General features: G+C 48.4%; 1 protein-coding gene across 4 annotated transcripts in view; it reads right to left on the reverse strand.

Moving 5' to 3' along the window:
- Positions 1-20,572, reverse strand: part of CRTC3 (CREB regulated transcription coactivator 3) — a 74,090-nt gene extending 53,518 nt beyond the window's left edge. For all 4 annotated transcript variants that reach the window (XM_037149131.2, XM_053658881.1, XM_037149128.2 and 1 more), the window contains exons 1-2: positions 20,245-20,572; positions 12,245-12,343 (exon numbers count right to left, since the gene is read on the reverse strand). In XM_037149131.2, the coding sequence (XP_037005026.2) occupies positions 12,245-12,343; positions 20,245-20,376 (231 nt within the window). In that variant the 5' untranslated portion in view covers positions 20,377-20,572. The remainder of the gene's footprint in view (positions 1-12,244; positions 12,344-20,244) is intronic.
- Between the last annotated feature and the right edge of the window lie 1,481 nt (positions 20,573-22,053).

A 22,053-nucleotide genomic window follows, 5' to 3' on the forward strand; every position in this document is an offset into this window, starting at 1 on the left:
ACTCGTTTTGTTGAAACCCCAAATAGCTCACCAGGCAGTTCTTGCGTGAGACACCTCCACAAGCTAAACCTGAATGTGGAGGGTGAAAGAGTGGCCCTGGTGACTCTTTTGAGGGACTTTTATCAATCACAATCCCACTGGAGCTGCAACACCTGGACCTTTGAGGATCTGCAGAGTTGCTGGCCTGACAGCATGGCACACAACTTTCAGAAGAGCCTCCCAGTTTTGACCGGATGAACTGTGCATCCGGTTTCCAAGGCTGCCCTTGGGGCTCACCATGCTGGACATCCACGTGGTCACCACCTGCCCAAGCCACGCCGGGGAGCTGCAGGGAAGGTGGGGCAGGACCGCGGAGGAGACAGCGTGGGCCTCATCATTTGGAGCCAAGCCCATAAATTCCAGAACTCTTGAAATTTTTGACTATGTGGCCAAAGTCTGGGAAACATTTGGGTCTGCATGACTGAGAAAACACACTCTTTCAAAAATCTGCTAAAACCAAAGCAGGGAGCCGCCATCAGTGATGCAAACGGAGGGTCGGGATTCAGAGCTGCCCTGACTGCATGACACCCACAGAGCCGTCGGCACGCACTTGCCGAATGAATGATCTGCATCTCACCGACTTGATCCGTGACTAACACGGGGTCTCTGTCTACATGAATCAAAGATTCCAAAGCCATTATCAAAAGACGGTGGAAAACTGTAACACACAGAAAAACAGGTATGTCTACCAATCAAAGAATTTTCTGCAACTATGTAAGACAAAAAAGAAAACTGGGCAACAGCCGTTGAACAGGAAATTCACAGAAGAAATCTGAATGGCCAATAAATATGTGAAAAAACCATCAACCTCCCTAGCAATGAGGAAAACATGTATGAAAATAACGTACCCCTGACCTCATGCAATCCTTCTACGAGTGAGGATCACTATCCCTATTTTATAACTGGGAAAACTAAAGCTGGAAGAGGTTGTAACTGAAGCAGTGATTGACAGAGCCGGGCCTTGACCGCAGACAGTCCGGTAACGAAGGCTACGGTGGCTCCACCGCACTGCCCTGTCAGAACGTTTGTGTCCTCGCTCAGATCCCCTGGGCCAAGTCCATTAGCCTCTCTCATTAGACTCGGTTTTCTCGCAGGCACAGTGGGAATCCCAAAGCCCTGTCACGCCGAGTCACTGTGAGAAGGAGAGGAGCTAATGCATGTCAAACGCCTGGACCAGAGCTGACGCTGGCAGACGTTCAGATGTCTGATTCATTCATTCATTCAACAAATATGTCATAACTCATGCTCTGGCCTGTTCCAGACTGGAAATCCCCCAGGGGACCAAAGTGCCCCTGCCCTCAAGGAGCTTAGGTTTTAATGAAGGGGACAACGGATAAATAAGACATATAAATAGGAATATATAGTATGTTGGGTAGTGAGAAAGCGAAGAATTAAGCAGGAAAGAAGGTGGAGGGGGTTGCGGTTTCAGAGAGGGCAGGCCGCACTGACAGGAGACAGCCGAATAAAGAGCTAAGTGAGGAGCCGCTCAGATACCGAGGGAAGGGGTGAGGGGAGAGAGGCCCTAGGAAGGAAGGGCTCAAGGAGCAGAGAACAAGGTGAGTGTGGCTGGAGTGAGGCGTGAGGGAGGGTGCTGGGCAGCTGTGTGGTATGTAAGAGCGGGAAGGTAACCCATCAGGGCTACACAGGGCACTTTGTGCCCTGGCTTGACACTGAGTGAGATGGGAAGCCATGGAGGACTGTGAAAAGAGAAGTGATATAATCTGGCTCATGTTTTAAAAGGATCACTCGGATGGCCATGTTGAGAAGAGCTGAAAGGGGAGAAGGACAAAAGCCAGGAGACCAATCAGAGGCCAGTGCAAGGATCCAGGCCGGAGAGGGCCCAGGCTCAGAGCAGGCTGGTCAGCGGCTGGATGGGCTGTAATACAGAGCCAAGGGTTTGCGGAAGGCTCGGCTGTGGGATGTTCGAGAATGGGAGGAGTTAGGGTGACTGTGAGGTTTTGGCCCGAGTAACTGGAAGGACGGAGCTGCTGTTTGCTGAGATAAGTGTCCAGGACAGAGGCTCCCTGGCTGCAGGCGCTGGTGAGCAGGGAGCGAGCTGGGCACTCACTCTGGAATCCGATCAGAGAGGCAAAACAGGCAGCTGCCATCAGGAAAGTGCACTGGTCAGTGTGTTTTAGGGCAGGACTTCAGGCTCCGGGAGAGAGCCGATAAAAGCAAGGCACCAGGATAGGAGGCAGGTTACTATGGGATTCTGGCACCCGCAAACCAGACAAGAGTCCAGTTATCGCGGCTGAGGCACAAGGCCAACAATGGTGACTTGAGGCCAAATGACAGAGTGTGCAGCGGCCTCGGGCCCTCTGGCTCAGATGGGCTGTGTCCTAGAGACAGGCAAGAGGCTGGTTAGTCTTGGCCCCGGAGCCTGGGAAAGGCTACGCCAGAAGCCAGACACCGCACAGCGCTGACTCTAACTGTACCCACGGCCGTGTCATCGGGGTGATGTCGGCACACTGTAGATGGACTCTAGCCCTTTGACACACTGGGCAGGGCCACAAGGCCAGGTCACCACATGAAAAGTCCAGGAGTGCAGAAATCCGAGTCCCTCCAAGAGGGAGCAAAAGGCAGGTCCTGGATGGGAAGTGTTGGAGTGTTAGTTTGCCACTGGACTGTGAAATAAAAGCAAGAAATATTCTGGAACCAGATGGGTGGCAACCGTAGCCACTGCCAGCACTGTCTCCGAAAGGAGAGAAAGCAACCTCAAGGGGAGGGGAGCTGCTTGGACTAGGATGTTGGGGCTGCTGGGGTGGGGGGGTGCGGGTTCCACTTACAAGTCAAAAGTCAAGCAGAGATTCATTTCCGACTGGTCTAAGCAATGTCTGTTGTGCTAAGTTTGTTCTTACGCTCCTAAACTCTGATCAAATTGTTTTCTACATGCTTTCTTTCCTAGCTAAAGTACAAGACATTCCCACCAAAATACAAAGAAATTCTTTAAAATTTAAAGCAAGGGAGAAATACTATCTGTAGCAGTTCACTGTCTGACGATTTAATTAATTTATTTATTGTCACATATTATTATAAAGGTATGTGTGTATAACCATTTCATGATTTATAATAAAGAGAATCATTTCTATATTTGGCACTAAAAATGAAATTAAGTTTATTTTCTAGAAATGACAGGTTAATACATACTATCAGCGAACTAGAAAGTAGTAGACCTTTGCTAATCTTCACTTTTGTTACTAAGGAAATACCTGTACAAACTCCTGGTTTGCTCTTGAGTCATGTTTCTCTGACCGCCATACATTTTCTGTGCATATTTGTACACCATAAATTAATGGTCTTTTCGGCTGTGATGAGAGTTCTCTACACGACACACATTTGAAATGTAAAAGCCACATATAAGAGGTGCCGTGGAGGCTGGGAGCGCCTGTCAGCAGCGGCGGCCACTCCGCAGCCCAGGACTCTGCTCTGCACAGCAGCCTCAAGGGCCCTGTCATTAAATTTTGTGCTTCAGTAACTGTGCAAACTACTTCATGTCATGAACTTCGGAGTCGTTCTTGAATAGTCAACACTTGGAATGTTAGATCCGCAAAGGCTCAGGATCTCCTGGAGCTAAGTAATGAATGTTCAAGTCAATCAGAGTCAACGGCTTTGTTAGGTTAATAGCTCCACCAAAAAGCAACAGCGTTAATAACCTTACAAATATTTCTACTCTTTGACTGAACAAATCTCTCTACAGAAGTCCATGATCGGAAATGCAGATGATTCATACACCAAGGTGTTTATTATTATATTGTTCATAATAAAGAAAAATTGGAATGAACCAAAATGTCCAGTGTATAGGGAGTAGTTAAAAATTATAAGTCACATATGATTAAATATTATCTGGCTATTAATATTATAAAGTATTTTAATAACAGGGGAATAATGACTATGATAGCGGAAATGAAAGAGAAAACAGGATGTAAATATAAAGAATTATATCATCTGTATAAAAACTGCATAAAAAATAACTTAAAAAACACATTAAAATGGTAATTTCTAGTTGATAAATTATGGATAATTTTCTCTGTCCTTCTTAATCTTTATGTATTTTCCTCATTTTATACAATGAGCATGTAATACTCTTTAATGAACAACAGGTAATTAAGAACCACGCTATAAATGAATTCAATGTATCACTTTTCCTGCAAGTACGCATTTAAAAATGAAAGCAGAAAAGGAAGAACACTGGAGGCGTTGTGTTCCTGCTCCTGTTCTGCGTACTCAACCTGCCCATTAAACCTGATTAGAAGCTACAGAGATGGACATTCTCCCAATCATCTCCATAAATCTGGTAATACCTCATGCATAACAGGCACTCAATAAATATTTACAAATGACAAGTTACACTAGCTGTTGAAAGTAATTGGAAAGTGACTTTAACAGTCCAACAGGTGTTTTCCTGGCATCTGTGCGTCTGGATGGGCTGGGCGGGCTGGGCTCGGGGGCTGTGACCCTCGGCCGGGAAACTGCAGGGACAGAGGCTTGCATGAGGACAGGCATGCAGATGGAGCAGTGGGGAGAGCACCCTGTGTGGCAGCAGGGACAGCACCAGAAGACCAGCGATGCTCGGACTGGTTTCCTGCCCCCACATGGAGCACCCAACTTTCCGTGTCCGGCAGCTACACCTGGGGTGCCCATCCTGGGAGCACAGGGTGCCTCCTCCGAGTGCCCTCCACACCTCAAAGCGGGAGCAAACTGTGCTAATGCTGTTGTGAGGATAACTCTGACTCAGCTCTAATTAGTTTTTTAAAATAACTTTACCTTATTAAAGTGAACCATAACTTTGGCTGATTAGTAAGGATGAACTACCTGGGACACAACGCAGACCAGTGCTCGGCTGTGGCTGACCCGAGCGGAGGGCCTCCGGGTCACACGGCAGCATGTGACCCTCCGGGTACCAGCGGCTCTGGGCACTGAGCTCACGGCTTGGGGCACCCCCATTCCAACTTCATCATGACCCCGTGAAACAGATACTCCGAGTACCTCTATTTTATCATGGCAGAAACGATGCTTTTAGACTCAAATAAGACCCCCAGCTAGCAAGCAGCAGAGCTAAAACTCAAGCCAAGATCGTATCACAGCTCACGGTGTAGCTGTGGCCCTGGGGTGGCGGTGGAGGCAGAAGGAACTGCGGCAGCAGGAGAGGGGTGCAGTAATGATGCCGAGAAAGAGAAGAAACACCTCTAGCGCGTGCCAGGCACTGCTCTGTGAGGGTCACACACATTAACTCATTTATTCCTCCCAACAAAACTCTGCTTCTGCCGTCACTACCACTCCCGCTTCACAGGGGAGCAAGGAGGCAAAGAGAGGGCAAGTCATTTGCTCAAGATCACAGGGCTGGAACATGGCAGAGGCTGGATTTGAATTCGGAGTCGGACCTTTTGGCCCACATACTGTGCAGCCTGGGTATTGCCCTAAAGCTTTTATTTTAAAACAAAGCATATGTTGGCACATCGGTCCTCCTGGGATTTCTTTTCAGATAGAACACTGGTCTCACCCACAGGATGGACTTCTCAGAAGTTCCCATCTCTTCCAACTTTCCTGGCTTAGAGCCTTGAAATTACTGGGATACGTCAGCCTTCCAAGGCACCACTGGGAGGTCCACACTGCCCCTGACTGACGGGAGCACGTGAAAGGTGGAAGGAACGTGTCCATATTTCAGTTCTCTCGTTCAAGTTCTCATGGAGGCAGATGTTCCTAATTCAGCGCACGGGGCCAGTGTCTCCTGGCCCCTTCCATCATTTCAAAGTCCTTTATTCCCGAACACTAGAAATTCACAGGTTGTCTACTTTTCCCTTTCATTCCTTACGGCTTCTATCCAACACATATGGGCAGATCCAATGGAAGAGTAAAGTACGACTCAAACACGCATTAAAATTACGATGACCATATTCTTGGCTGCAGCTCCTCTTTTGGGATAGAGGCGCATTCCAATGCTACTCAGTCAGCCCCTAACTTTCTGTGATTCTCACTGTTTCCTTCAGCAGAAGAGAAGAAGCTGCCGGAAGTCAACATCAAAGGCAAACCAGCGAGCAAATCAAACCCAGAGACGGTAAAAAAAAACCCAGTTGCAAAGTGCACGTGTTTGGGAGGTGTGGACTCCCACGCAGAATTTAGGGACAAGGTCAGAAAAATGTCATTCTCTGAGAAAGAAACTAAGACATAACATAAAATAGGTATTAGAAATCGGTGAACATCTTTCCTGGAAATGGCACGTGCCGACATGGTTTGTGAATGTGGTCTTCCACGTGTCCCGCAGAAGCCCAAGGTCGCCGCCCTATCTCGTTGTATCTGGTGGTGCTTGGATAAAAGGGTTTTGTTGCAGGGCTGGCAGGGAGCATGCTGTACCCAAGAGTAGGGCTGGCTAGGGGTTATGACCTTAGGAACAAAATTCAATCTCACTTTTCAGTTCTGAGCAGACGACCAGGCCACAAAAGCCACCGAGACTGACCAATGGGCCTCCACAAACAGAACTTACTTGGTGGCCTGCGAAGGAATCAGTGATCTCTCCACCATAGTTCCCTTAACTCACACCGGCTCCCCGACCCCTGGGCCAACGCCTCCACGCCAGCCATTGCGCAGTTTACCCTGCAAACAATTACTATTCGCCCTGTTCTACAGGGGGAAAGTGGGCCGGAGAGGTGGAATAGACACCTAGGACCACAGATCCAAAGAGCGGTGGAGTGAGGACACAAGCCCGGCCTGTCGGACGCCCCGCCACGCACCTCATCCCAGCACGGCCGCGTCCTGGGCAGCGGTGGAGGAAGCCGAGGCTCAAGGAGAGGTCGCCTTCCAAGCTGCTACTAAAACTCAAGGACAGCAAAGAGCTGGAGGAGGGGCAGTTGGGAAATATGAGGAACTAGGAGCTGAACATAAGAGACAGACGGAATTTCTGAAGACCAATCAATACACAGCACAAGAGTCTGTTTTGATGTTTCTGTCTTCACAGAGACTCTTTCTTCTGTGACTCGAAACACACCCACTGTGGGGCAGGCTCCCAGAGTCCCTCATGGCTTCGGGCAGAGCAGCCCGCCTTCGGAGAGGGGCGGGGGCCGGACGCAGGCCGCCCAGCCTCCGGACACAGAGCTGATGGCGCTGGACAAGGACTAATTGGGCCACAGCATTCTTCCGTGGAGGGGCCAGTTTATTCATTTCTGTTTTTCCTCTGTCTCATACACAAATATTATATTTCTGCCACCATAACAGGTGCTCAAGAAACATTTGCTGGATTTATTATCTATCTACTAATTAATGAGAGGTGAAAAAGAAGCATAGGTAACCCCTCCCTCGGGAGGAGGGAGGGAGGAGAATGCAAACCCCTCCCAGTCCATTGCCCCGCGGGGAGCAGCGAGCTTCGACTGCAGAGCACGCAGGCGTGCGGGTTATGCGTGGTGGTGTCTATACGCTACTTGTGACGTGCCTGAATTCTAAGAAGCAGCTCTCATCAGCTGGCATGCCATTACTCGGCCACCACTGGATTTCCTGCCAAGAAGCCGCCTGGGGATGACGGGAGCAATGGCGAGCTATCTTGCCTGGTTAGAGAATAAATTACAGAGAACAAATTTTTGTACATAGTGGCTCTCATTTGCTCATCATCTCACTCTCCCTTATCTTTGTTTAGAATACTTCACTGGTGTTGGCTTTTTGTAATTTGTTGCTGTGTTATTTCATCACGTGAAAGTCCAGTAATGCTGTGACCATCACCTAATACGTAAGCCCACCTGAGGGTTTTTGTGAGGATTAAGTAATCTGTGTAGAGAGCTGAATGCAGCTCCTGGCACGAACGCAGGCCTCTGAACGTTGGCTGTTAGTGCGGGTGGTGTTCTGAGATTGCTACCGCTGCCTATGTTTTCCATTTGTTTGACTCTAACTGATGTATCTTTTGCCATTTATTTTTTTAAAGTATCTTAACATTTTAAAAGAAAAGGCAGCAGAGAAAAGCCATCAGCACTGATGGATGCATGCTGGTTCTCTCATGCTCTTGCCACATGGACTTGGGCCCCCACACACCCCCGCTTGTTGGTGGCGGGCCCTGGAAGCCACTGCTCTGGGCCTGGCCCTGCCGGCCTCACTGCCGCACAGCAGGGCTTTCTCCCTTTGGCACCAGATTGTTCCCTACATGAGTTAAAGCTCATAAATGCTCAGTTATACACAAAATGATGCAATCTGGTTAAAAGGTAATAGTCAGAAATGGATAAAGTGGGGTTCGTTTTCAGTGGTGTAACGGGAAAGGACTGGGTGGGTAACGTGGAGGCTGCGGAAGGCTATGGCCACGCCCAGACCGCTCCAGACAGAGGGAAGCCCTCTGCCCCTCTCTCTGTAGCGGGCCTCCACGCCACACAGCCAGCGGTGCCCCAGCCGTTCCGCAGTCTGGAACAGGCCAGAGCACGGTTACCCACCCCCACCCAGAAGAGGCAGCCCTAGCCCCCAGAGAAGGTGATGCTCACTTCCTCCTCTTGTCCTTGATGTCCACAGGCCAGGCCCTCCCTGACTGATCACTGGCCCCTTGCTAAGGGTCATCACAAGGAAGCCTGCAAGGCTTGCTTTGGTTTACTATTGATAAGTCTGTGTTCTCTGATGGGGCCCAGTGCGTTATGAGAGAAGAATGTGCTTTTACATCCTCCATGAGGATAGGAAATTGGTCTTTAACCAATATTAAAACAGTACTATGCTCAGCAACTAAAGTTATGGCACAGATCAAGTCAAATAACAGACGTGAAAGCATTCTGTAAACTCCAAAGTGATCTAAAACACAAAAGGAAGGGGACTGTGTTTAACTAAATAATTACAAGCAACTTAACTGAATCAAAACCTGTGCTTCTGCACCACGTTCATGGATCAGAAGGCTCAGCATTAGGAAGTTATCAGTTCCCCCCAACCTGTTCCACAGATTCAGTGCAACCCATTTAAAATCCCAGCAGCTGTTTTGTAGAAATCAACAAGCTGGCTCTAAAATTCCATGGATAAGCAAAGGAACAAACAAAAGCAAGACCACTTTGAAAAGGAATGAAGTTGGAGGTCTCCCGCTGCCTGATTCCCAGCCTCCCTGGAAAGGTAAGCGATGGAGAGATGCAGAGACTAGAACAGAAGACACGGTCGGGATGGGGCCACCCACAGGTACGGCCCAGCAATTTTCAACAGAATAACCTGGGCAATTCAACAGGGAAAGGTCTTCTCAACAGTGGTGCTGGCACGAGTCCACATCCAAATGCAGAAAGGGTGCCCTGGCTGGTATAGCTCAGTGGATTGAGGGCGGGCCTGTGAACTAAGGGATCACAGTTCAATTCCCAGTCAGGGCACGTGCCTGGGTTGCGGGCCAGTTCCCAGCAGGGGACGAACCATACATTGATATTTCTCTCCTTCTCTCCTTCCCTTCCCCTCTAAAGATAAATAAATAAAATCTTTTAAAAAAAAGGGTGATCCTCAACTTGTACTCTGTACTTCATTAAAAAAAACAACCTTGAAATTTCAGTATAAAACCTAAAACTATACAACTTCCAGATGAACACAGAGAGGGAAAAACTTGTAGATCCTGAGTGAAGCACAGGATTCTTAGAAAAGGCACAAAAGGCACAAATCATAAAAGAACAAAATGATAAGCGAGACTTCATTGAAATTTAAAACATCTGCTCTTCAAGACTTTTGTTAAGAAAATGAAAAGATGCCCTGGCTGGTGTGGCTCAGTGGACTGAGTGTCGGCCTGCGATCCAAAAGGTCGCTCAAATTTGATTCCTGGTCAGGGCACATGCCTGGGTTGCAGGCTGGATCCCCAGTTGGGGGTGTGTGAGAGGCAACTGATGTTTCTCTCACACATCAGACTTGCCCTCCCTCTCTTTCCCCCTTCCCTCCCCCTCTCTCGAAAAATAAATAAATAAACAAACAAAATCTTAAAAAAGAAAATGAAAAGACAAGCCACCGACAGGAAGAAAATATTTTCAAAACACATCAGATAAAGAATTGGTATCTAAAATATATAATGTACTCTAACAACTCAATAACAAGAAAATAATTCAACTTGAAAACTGGGCAAAAGATTTGAAGAAACACTTCAAAGACACGAGCATGGCAAACGAGCACATAGAAAGGTGTTCAGCGCTATCAGTCATTAAGAAAATGCAAATTAAAACCACAATGAGATAGCACCACACATGCAGTAGAAAGGTCAACATCTAAAAAAAATGAAATACTATCATCTCAAACCCACTATGATGACTAATTAAAAAAAAAAATCCCAGAATATCTCGAGGGTTAGTGATGATGTGGAGAAATGAGAACTCTTGCACAGTGTTGGTGAGAATGTAAAATGGTATCGAAATTGTAGAGAACAGTCTTGGGGCTCCTCAGAAAATTAAAACTAGAATCACGATCGAACCCCGAGATCCCACTCTGGGTATGTGCCCACAGGAGTTGAAGTCGTGTCTGGAAGACACAGCCGCACGCACGTACGCACAGCAGCGTCCTTCACCATGACCAAGAGGCGGGAGCAACCCACACGTCCATCGATGGATGAACAGATAAACAAAGTATGGTTTATACAAAAAGTGGAATATTATTTAGCCTTAAAAAGGAAGGAAATCCCGTCACCTGCCACAATACAGAGGAGCCTTGAGGACATTATGCTAAGTGAAATAGCCAATGAAAAAAAGACAAGTACTGCAGGATGTCACTCCTATGAGGTCCCTGGGGTGGGCGAATTCACAGAGACAGGAAGTAGAAGGGTGGCAGGCGGCCTGGGGCTGGGGAACGGGAATGCAATACAGAGGTCCATTTAACGGGTACAGAGTTTCATTTCTGTAAGAGGAAAAAGTTCCGGTGGTTGGTTGCACTACAATGTGAATATACTTAACACTCTTGAACTTATACTTTAAAATGGTTAAGACGGTAACTGTTATGTTGTGTTCTTTACCGCAATTTAAAAACACCTGAAAAACAAGTGCTGGAGGAGGTAGCAGGCAGGCTGGTGGCAGTCTCTCATGCCGTTGGTGGGAATGCGAAACAGGAGAACCAGTGACACAGCACGGCAGTTTCTTATGAAATAAAATACACACTTACCCAGTAGTTCCACTACTAGATGTTTACACAAAAACTGTGTGTGAACATCTACAATATCTTTACTCACAACTGCCAAAAGATGGAAACAATCCAAGTGCCCGCCAACTGGTGAATAGCTAAACAAACTGCAGCACCTCTGTGCAATGGAACACTACTCAGCAATAAAAAAGAAATAAAACTACCGATAAATGCAATGTAGTGGGTTGCATTATGTTCCCTAACAAAGACGTGTTGAAGTCCTAGTGCCGAGACCCGTGAAGGTGACCTTGAGAATCTGGGGAAGAGGATCTTTGCAGATCTGATCAAGTTAAAATGAGGCCAAACTGCACGAGAGTGGGCCCTGAACCCAATGACTGGTGTCTTTATAAGAGAAGGGAGAGGGAGATGCGAACACAGAGACAAACATAAAGAAGGTCGTGTGTGATGGAGGCAGATGAGGGATGCCAGGGACTGGTGGCAACCAACAGAAGCTAGAAGAAGACTCTCCCCTAGAATCTTTGGAGAGCGCAGCGGGCAGACACTTTGATTTCAGACTTCCAGCCTCAGAACCAGAAGAGAATACATGTCTGTTGTTTCGAACCACCCAGCTTACAGTACCATGTCAGAGCAGCCCCAGGAAAGTGACAGGTGCAACATGATGAAAGCACGGGTGACAATGGAGACGGCAGCCTGCGCCTTACGTCCACACTCTGCCGTGTGGCAGACACAGGACACAGGAGGCAGGGAAGTGTGGCCAGTCCAGACTGAGATGTGTCTCCATGTAAAATGCACACCAGATTTCAAACACTCAATACAAAAAATAAAGAATGTGTACTATTTCATTACTCTTTTTTTATATTGATAATATGTTGAAATGATAATATTTTGCATATAGTGAGTTAAATAATTATTTAAGTTATTAAAATAAAATGTCTTCTTCAATGTGGCTTCAATTACAATACCCGTGTGGTTCACATTATATCCCTACTGGACATTGGAATCACACTACCCTGTGCTGTAGAAAGGAGGAAAGAGAACAAGGACAGCGTGCCCAGAACACTGAAGTGTATCTAGGCCAAGTTTGTCCTCCAAGATCTAATCTTTTTAAGGATAATCTCTGCCTATCTTTTTACAGTCTACTCAGCTTGTAGAAGTAAATATCCAAAGGTACCTGAAACTCCGACGTGCTGCCCCGCAGCTGGCTCACGTTCGGTAAGGACCCGCCGTGGTACTGTGTCAGGCGCAGCTGCTGAAGCTTCTGAAACTGAACCTGGAAACAAAGAGATGGCAAGACTTTGAGAGAGGACAGCAAAGGCCCGGAGAAAGCACCAAAGTAGGCTGTTTGGTAGTGACATGGCTCAAGAGTGAAAGTCTCGGTTTCAATTTCTTCTCTACTTAAAGCTGTCAGGTTTCCGGTGCCTGGTGGTTTTTGATTAGTCTATTTTTGGAAAGAATTTACCCATGTTCCAAATGTTCTGTGTGCCATCACGGTAGACACTCTTGCAGAGTCTCTTGAGTGTGTACGTGTAGGCGTGCAGGCACTGCCTGCAACAGCAACAGAGAATTTCTTGAAGAAAAACTAAGGCCCTGTCTACGACGGCGCGACACATCTGTTCCCCCTCCCCTGCTCTTTCCCAGTCGCTCCCCCGTAACGTGTGATGACTGTGTGGCTGTAATCACAACACAGGTACAACCCTAAGCCTTTTCCGTATGACACAATCGCACTTGATGGCAACCTAATATTTCTTCTTCTGAATGATCTCCAAAGGACACATTCCAAAGAGTGGTTACTAAGTCTCTGAGTACGGGCCTTTCAATGGCCCCTAACACACACGGCCAGAATGCTTTCCCACAGAGTTCAACAGTGTACACGTGAGAAAGCAGTTTCACCGGAAAGCTCAGCAACACCGGATACAACCTTTAACTGGGGTTCGGGAGGAGGCCAACCCCACAGGTATGCAATGGTGTGCCACGGCTTTAATGTGACTTTCTTCAGCAAGTTCTTCCTTGTTTCATGTTTCAAAAGGCAATAAACTGGTTATAGCTCTTGTAAACCCCCAAGTGGTCCAATTTGGTCTTCAAGAGTTCTCTTTCTAAAATAATAAAATTACCTCTGTGGTTATATAATCCCTGGCACTTATAATTCACATTGGGAAGAAAGGGTGGATGGGAACCCCAAGGCAGACTTTTACCCTTTCACTACTCCTTCTCTTTGTCTTATTAAACGAAACTACCAGATCCGAGTCTCTGTTGCCCGCCTCACCTCTGACCCTCACCACAGCCACCGAGGGAGCCGGCATTATCCCAGTTCAAAGACCTGGACTCCCAGACTTCGGGGAGCTCAGAGAGTGGCGCAAGGTCACCAAGCTACAGGAAGCCAAGCTATAGCGGTTTAACTCAAAATGCACATTCTTCCTTATTTCTTCCATATTTTTTCTTTTTTCTTTTCGTTTCTCCCTCAATAATGATACTATTTACAAGCTCAGAGAAAAGCGAGGTTTGTTTGACCAAAAGCAATGCCAAGCCTATGAAGCTGACTTTTTTTTGTTTTTGCATTTAGGATGAAAACTTTCAAACATATACAATACCCCATCCAGGCATCTTCCAGATTCAGCAATGTTCCCAACTCACATCTAATCTACACTTTCCTCAGACCCACAGAATTTGATTCCTCGAACATTCTCCCCTGGGACATGCCCTGGTCATCAACACCCAGAGCCGAGCGTCAGAGCTGAGAAGGACATGGCGACAGAGCTTTCCCTCCTACCGGATGAGCTGCAAGAACCGAGTCTCAACGTGTGATCTTCGCGTTCCCAGACCACTTCCCCAAAGCATTTGACTCTGTGTCCTTCAAACGTTCTAGATGAAATTCTCACCCTTCTTTATCTAAAGCCTTTGATTCCTTCTTCCATCTTCCATCAGTAAGAACTCAGAACTGCGGGTCAGGTGCTATGGCAGGTACTGGCCTATGAAGATGAATACGTGCCATGGCTCCTGCCTTCAGAGTTCTCGCAAAGGCTTCAGCTCTTGCCCCACTGCGTCGATCGATGCTTCAGCTGAGCTAAGCTCTACACGTAGCTAGAGACCTACCTTCTGCCGAACTGAAGGCCCCCTCTCGGCTCCCCCATCTGCTCTCCCTCCTGAAGTGCCTATTTCTAGAGCTTTCAGAGATGGCTGCCCCGCAGTAGAAGGAGCGCTGAATTTGGGATGAGAAGACCTGGCTCTGTAATCTGGAGGTGCCAGGTGATGGGGCAAATTATTTGGCTGCCTACTTCCCAAAGAAAGAACAGACAGGACAATGGTAGGTAACGTGGAAAGCTCTGGATGACTTCTCAGAATATCATTATTGTTAATATTTTCACCTACCTCCTAAACCCTTGAGAAGTTTTGATATTTTCCTTTTTTTGAGATGTAGAATCACTGAACAGAACCTCCAAGACTGTCTGCAACACTGTCACGCTTACTGATGACGAAAATGAGGACCGAAGAACAGTTCGCCTGAGGCAGAGGCCACAGACTGACAGGCCATAGGCTACATTTAGCCTAGAGAGTTCTGTTTGAGCCCCATATTAACCCACTCAGTGTTTGAGAGCCATAAACATTTGGATTTCTAGCTTCTCTTCATTGAGAGCTCAAACCACACTGGACCCATATTCTCACGTGGCAAAACACCCAGGGCTGAGGAGTGACAGTCCCCTTGGCCACACTGAGGTTCTCCTGTTTGACCAGCTCCTCATTACAGCTTATTATCCCCCCACTAGGGCCTGAGATCAGCTACTCTTCACATCTCATTCCCGACCTCTCCACCCGTTTCCCTCACCTGCCTTACCCCATAACTCAGGTTAGCAACCGCTAGACTTTAGTTACACACTTTAGTGGAATTTCCTCCAACGTCTATATGAAATGAGATCCAATCCTCACTAGTTCCTTTTTTTTTAAAAAGTATCCTAATCGGCAACACAATCCCAAACAAAATCCTAGCAGGCCTTTTTATAGAAATTGAGAAGATAATTCTAAAATTTATGGATATGTAAACAACCTAGAATAGCCAAAGCAAGTTAGAAGAGCAAGGTTGGAAGACTTAAGTTACCTCATTTCCAGACTCACCATAAAGCTGCAGTGATCTAGGCAGGGCGCCACTGTGAGAAAAGGGGACGTATGGATCAACGGAACCGAAGAAAGAGTCCAAAAATAGGCCGCACACATACACGGCCAATTGATTTTTGACAAAGGTGTCACAGCAATTCAATGGGGAAAGAGAAGTGTTTTCGACAATGCTTCTGAAGTAGCTGAATGTGCAGACACTTGGTGTGACTGCCGGATTCAAACCCCAGCTCTACCACTTACCAGCCATGCAACCTTAATTCTGAAGCCTCAGCTTGCTCATCTGCAAAATGAAGAACATTCTAGAAACCTACTTCATAGGATCACTGTGAGAACTACATGAGATCATGACTGTAAAGAGATCATCAGTACAGTGCCTGGTGAAAAAATAATGCTCAATTTTTAGCCCAAACCTAGTCTTTCTCGTCTCCTTTATCTACTCCTCTCTCAGAGACCCCACTACTCCATAACACAGGTAAAGTTTGTTTGTTTTCGACTAAAAATTATGGTTTTTCCCCATATATTCAAGCCAAATCAATGCTCCAGGTCAATGTGCCGAGTTTATCCTGTGGTTTCTCAACACTACACGTCATTCTTCAGAGCCGAACTTCTTGAACAAGTTCCCAGCCCTGTCTCCATTTTCTCCCATTTGTTCCTCAGTGCCTTACATCCTCCCTTCCAGCCAGCAACCGGTGAACCCAGTGGCTCGCACCTCGGCTACCAACGGCCTCCACGTGACTAGTAGCCCAAAGGACACGTCCTTATCAGGTTGGACCAAGTCAGCAGCACTGATCATGGGTGGTCGACATTCCCTCCTCTTAACAATCATCCTCCCAGCTTTTCTATCTAGTGGCTCTTCAGTCTTCTTTGCTGGCACCCCCCGGCCTTCTCCTCTCCCTCTTCTTTAAATGGCGAAGCCACTTGGGCTTCTCCCAGGCCCTCTTTGCAGCTCTGTCTACATAGCAGGGGTCACGGTGCCAAGTATGGAAGGTAACGAGATGAAGTGGACTGGAGTCACTGCGAGGAACACTACAGGGAATGGTAGGGAGTGTGACAAACTGAAGAACACACACTACCCTATCTAATGGGTCTACTGTTCAGCTCCAGGTGACTGCTTCCATGCAGAAACATGGGGTGAGTGTTGTCAGATCTTATTTTTTCAAAACAAGCCAGGGTTCATATTTTAGTGTAAAATCCCAATATTCACTGTTGGCCCTAATTTTTTTGAAAAATACCCATCTGGGTGCCCCACATTGAAAACATGTCAGAGGGCCAAATCAGAATTTAGGCTACCAACTTGCAAGATGTTTTCTAGACATTCTTCCCAGGCAGCTGAATCTGCTTTTGCAGCTCCACACCAAAGACCCCCACATTCCTATCACTAGCCCAGACTGCCCTCCCGAGCTCCAGGACCCCTTTCCAACTGCCTGCTGGACCCTCTCTACTTACATGACTCAGTGGCACCTCAAAGTCAGCATCTCTTGACACTGCAGAGTCTGCCCCCTCCTTGCTCCTGTCAGTGCTCCCTCTGTGTGGAGGGGACCATGACATGGCTCACGTCTGAAAGCCAGGGGGCATCCTCAAGTCCTCCCTCTCAATGCCATTGCCACATCCCCTGGAAGAGTACTACAACCTCCAAAGAGTTTCTCTGCCACCTCCTCCTCTGTCCCAGCCGACATTGTGGAGCTAGAGGCCTTCTTTGAAAATGCAAAGCTCTGCTTGTTCGACCCCTCAGTGACTCCCCATAGTTCCTAGGATAGAGTCCCAAATCCTGTCTCTACAATCTGATCCCTGTGAACCCCTCATCTCAAATCACCCTCTTTGTCCCCTTGATGAACCTCTGTTCCCTGTGCCTGGAACATTCTCTCCCCTTCAACACGCAAACATATATTCTCAATGCCTTCCCCACTCCCACTCACTCTTTGGGCCGCTAGCGGAGGCCGAGACTCCCTACCATACACTCTGAGAGTCCATCTTGCCTCCCCTTTGTAATATTCATCAAAGTGTGTCCTTACTTGTCAAATGAATGTCTTTCCCATTAAATCTTAAAACCCATGAGGAGACTGTGATTTGCTCGCTCACCACTGTATCCCCAGTTTCCATCCTCCCCTCTGGCACCTACAAGGGACTCATTCCATAAGGATTTGTGGAACAAACTGAGATCTTTGAAGCGAGATACATGTCTTCCTTCACATTCCCCAGGCACAGCCCCCCACCGCCCGTCAACCACAGTGGGCACTCCAGCACTGACCGGGAAGGAACAAAGCAACAGCCTCTATCCAGACAAGCCTGCTTCCACTTCCTTCCCTCTCCTTCCCATCCCAGGGACCACCTCCTTGCATTCTCTTCTCAAAATTTTCCCAGTGCTTCCCGATAAGGAGGAACCCTAAAGCTGGAAGGAAAAATTCTCCATAGTCCAGTCCCTCCCACCTACTAGGCAAACAGGATTTAACTCTAGCACTTGAAGGGTTGCTGTGCTTACTCAGAGAAGGTCTGGAAGCCCAGTACAGGCTCAGAGAGGAAAGAGCACCTAGACTGATCAGCGATGTCTGCTATGGGCTGGTAATGGAAAGTCAGTGTGCCTGACATCCAGTTGCCAATAAACAACTAGATGAATCCTTCTCCGTTTGGAATCTTCGGACCGTTGGAGGTTCACAGGCATGTGCTTAGGGATCTAACAGTTCTCCAGAGTGTTCCTTCTCTGCTGTGATTTATTATGAAAATAATCCTTAAAATTTTAAATAAGCCAACCTTACTAGGCAAACTCAGTGTTATCATTTGTCTTTGTGTTTATGAACACAGTGGAGTCAAGGTGTAGTACCTTCCTTGTGTTCCACACAGGTGAAAAGAAAACAGGCAAACTTAACATGTAAGTGATGCTGTGGACCAGGTGAAGGGCAAAGTGGCATCATAATTCCGTAATAATTAGAATAGAGACAAGTGGTGGCTGAATTATCATATGGGGCACAGATGACCAAGCTTGCTGAACTTGAGAGAATCTGAGCTACAGGGATTAGCACCATATCCACAGAGGAAGCTCTTGTTCAGTTCAGCAAAGCAGCCTTTGTCCCACAAAGTAAGGTTAATTGCATTTGAATTAATTGCCTTTTTAACTTTGAATTTACTTATACACTCACTTTGGTTTATGGCTGTATCACAGGTATAAGCAAAGGACATTCCATACAAGCTTATGTTTGAACATAGCTGAGGAACAGAATCAAAATTCATTATAGTGAACGTTGAGGATCTGTGAGAAATCTTTGCCTTAAAAAAAGTCTGCACCTTAGTCATGACTTGATCTGTCAGGGATGTTTTAAGGGGGGACTCACAAACTTAGTGAAAAACCAGATCAACTCTAGGTACCGTATTTTGCTGTGTACAGTGCGCACTTCTTGCCCAGATGTATGAGGGAAAGATACGGGTACACATCATACTCGGGTATAATAATGGTTATCATGTTCCCGTGTACAATGCACACAGAACTGCAGATGCGCATTATGTACAGAAGCATATTGGATGCAGCAAAACACGGTGGGCAGACTTAGAGAAGGCATGTATTTGTAAGCACATAATTTGTTTACCTAAACAACGCAAAACAACACAGGCCCAGCATTAACCCTCAGCTTTTATCCAGTCATACCCTGCCATGTGCCCTGAGCTTGTCATGCTCATCCCTGACTCTAACCAAGGTCACATGGAAATGCCTGTGGACACCAGGCAAGTAATAAATGAATGAAGCCAGTCAGGATGTGGGAAAATTTTTTTTTCTTGAAAGCCAACCTTCTTTATCTACATGATGTTTTTTTCTGAGTGTGACAGAAATGTAAGCACAAGACTATTTTCCGCTTTCCTCCCAACTTCACTACAAGAAAACACTATCGAAAAGATGACAAATGGCGAGTGACACCTAGCTTCAGGTTGTGGGGGGCGGGGTGTTCCCTGTGGCCAAGGAAGAGAGTTCGTGCTCCGTTCCAGGGGGCGCGTGAGGCCACCCAGCTCCGGCCAATGGCTGTCATATGGGAATTCAGGATGAGTGTCTCCCAAGAGTATAATTATATAGAACACAATATTATATACTCATACCTAAAGAAATGTTTTAGATATGTAGAAATATACATATGTGTATATATATACATAATTTCTGTAAAAATTTTCAGTTTTTTGTGATCTCTCCATTTAAAAAATTCTGACAACAAGATTCAAGGAGTTTTCCCCAAACACTGTGCTGACCTCCCCCCCAAAATGACGGCGCCTGCAGCTCGCGCAGCCGGGCCCCGCGGGTCGCAGCTCTGCCCCCCGCCCTCCCTGCAGCCGCCTCCCGGCCCCAGCATCCGCGTCCTCCCCCATCCTCCTCCATCCTCCAAGGTCAGCATCGGGCTCCTCCGGGGAGGCCCGCCCCACAGCCCCGCGCCGGCACGGCCGCGGGCTCTGCATCCTCCGCGGCCCCGCCGCACGGCGGCCCCGCTCGCTCACTCCTGCCCCGGACGCCCCTCAGGCACGGGCGACGCTACTACGCACCTTGCCGCTTCTCGCGCAATACAGGGGGCAGAGCACAGGAAAAGCGGGCCGATCAGGGCACCTCAGAGGAGAGAAAAGTCGGGGAGGCGGTACCCAGACCCCGGCGGCCCGGGCCGGCCGCGAGCGCTCCCCCTCCAGGGCGGGCGGGACTCTCGGGCCCGCGGCCCCGACGCCCCGAGGTCCCGAAGGGCTCGCGGCGGTGGACGCTCGGAGCCCGGAGGAGACGCACGGCGCGCCGCCGGGCTGCGGGTGATTTCCTCCCGGGCTCCGGGTCGCGCGCCCCCTCAGGCCGCCCTCGCCCGCCGCCTGCCTCGCCCGCGCGGCTCCCACCCATCTCCCCGCACGCCCGGCCCCGCGATGTCCCACCGCCGCGGCGCGCCGGTGGCCACAGGCGGGAGAGCGCTGAGGCCGCGGCCGGGCGGCCGGCCCCCCTGCCGGGCGCCGCCCCGCCTCAGCCCGGCCGCCGCTTGGGGCCCGCGACCTCTCACCCCACGCGCGGGGCCGTCCGCGCCCGTGGCCGCCCCCACCCGCACCGGCCCGGGCCCTCACCCGCGACAGGGTGAGGTCGGTCATGAGCTGCTCGAAGGCCCGCGTCTCCTCGGCCTGCCGTTGCGTGTGCAGCGCGATCTTCTCACTGAACTTCCGCGGGTTGGCGCTGCCCGAGCCCGGGGAAGAGGCCATAGCGCCGCCGGGCGCTGGCGGAGGGGAGACAGCGGGCGCGGGGCCCGCCGCTCAGCCCACCCTTCGGTCCGTCGGTTCGCAGGCCGCCCAGGCAGCCGCCCGAGACCCTTTCTCCGGCTCGACCCCACAGAGGAGCCGCCGCGGCCGCAAAGCCAGTGAGCAGCCGGGAGCGCGCGAGTCTCTTCTACGCGCTGGCCCCGCCCCTTCCCCCGCCCCGCCGCCAGGCCCCGCCCCTGTGCCTCCCGCTAGACCCCGCCCGCTGACCCCGCCCCCACTACGGTTCCAGATCTCAGGGCTTCCCCGGGCTCCCTACCCCGCAGCGCGCAGACGGAGAGGAAACCCCCATCAGCACAGCAAGCGGATCCTACACGTGGGAGAAGCTAGTCGACTACTTCACGGAAACGCCGCACTTTGGGGACAGCTAGACTTCTGGATTTACGTTATAATTTTAGAACAGTTTTAACATGGGGGGGTGGAATTAGGGGGCTTCGGTTTGAGCAATTCTCTCGCTTAGTTCCCACACTGAGACCCTCCAGCTCCCATTACTCTCTCTCCTTCGATTCGTTTCGCTGTCTCAGGCCCACCCGAGACAAAGTTACTCAATCTGGATCTTTTTAAAATCATCTCCTGATTTGCACGCAGTTGAGACACCATTCCCTCCCTGGTGCAACCCCTTCGCTCTCCTCAACCCGGGCTCCTTTTCCAGGTTCTTCCCAAGTCTCCCTGTGGCTGCTGGCCTCTGCTCCAGCTGGATGTCATCCTCACCTTTTACAACCAGCCTGTCCACCTCAACCTCTTCTTTTGCCGTTCAGAAGCCACTCAATATAAATGCTGGCGTGCATCAAGGTGTCCAGGACAGCAGTGAAAGTGACTGTGTTTCATAAATCAGAGATATGCAAAAGAGTGCAGAAAATAATATTAACACTCCATGCCCTCCACCATCAAGATGAAACATACCAAAACATTTTGCTTCACTTACTTGCTATTTAGTAAATAAATACAAAATTAGACACAACTAAAGCCCCACCATTGTTATTCTCCTTCCTCCCTAGAGATACTCACTGTGCTCAAGTTGGTTCATTTCGTTCCATACCTCTTCATGTTTTTTATATTTTTATGACATGTGGTGTATGGACCTACCCACCACAAATGGAATACCAAATTCTGTTTTTAAATCTTACAAAAATGACATGCTGAATATTCTTTTGCAACTTTTTTCATTTACCTTTTTTTTTTTTAGATTCATTTGGGTTGACTCATTTGTTTAGCTACTGTGTAGCATTTCATTATGTTTTTCATGTCTCTTACACATCAACTAGCTGGATTTTTTAGAATTTAATTTGACAATGTATCTCTACTAGCTAGAGTTGAGCTTGTTTTAGGATAATTGATTTTTTCTTTCATTTTGTGCTCTTTACCACATTTTTAATACATTTTTTAAAGATTTTATTTTTAGAGAGAAGGGAAGGGAAAAAGGGAAACAGGGATGGATGTGTGACAAAAACACGGATCGGTTGTCTCTCGCACGCCCCCAAGTGGGGAAACCTGACCAGCAACCAGCATGTGCCCGACTGGAAGTGAAATCCCAGACATTTTGGTTCCAGGTGGGCACTCCATCCACTGAGCCACACCAGCCAGGGCTGTATATTTTATTTTTTGATTTCCTGTTATATTTTC

This window comes from Artibeus jamaicensis, unplaced genomic scaffold (genome assembly GCF_021234435.1).
Source record: "Artibeus jamaicensis isolate MK-2021 breed Jamaican fruit bat unplaced genomic scaffold, CSHL_Jam_final scaffold_612, whole genome shotgun sequence".
NCBI classification, from domain to species: domain Eukaryota; kingdom Metazoa; phylum Chordata; class Mammalia; order Chiroptera; family Phyllostomidae; genus Artibeus; species Artibeus jamaicensis.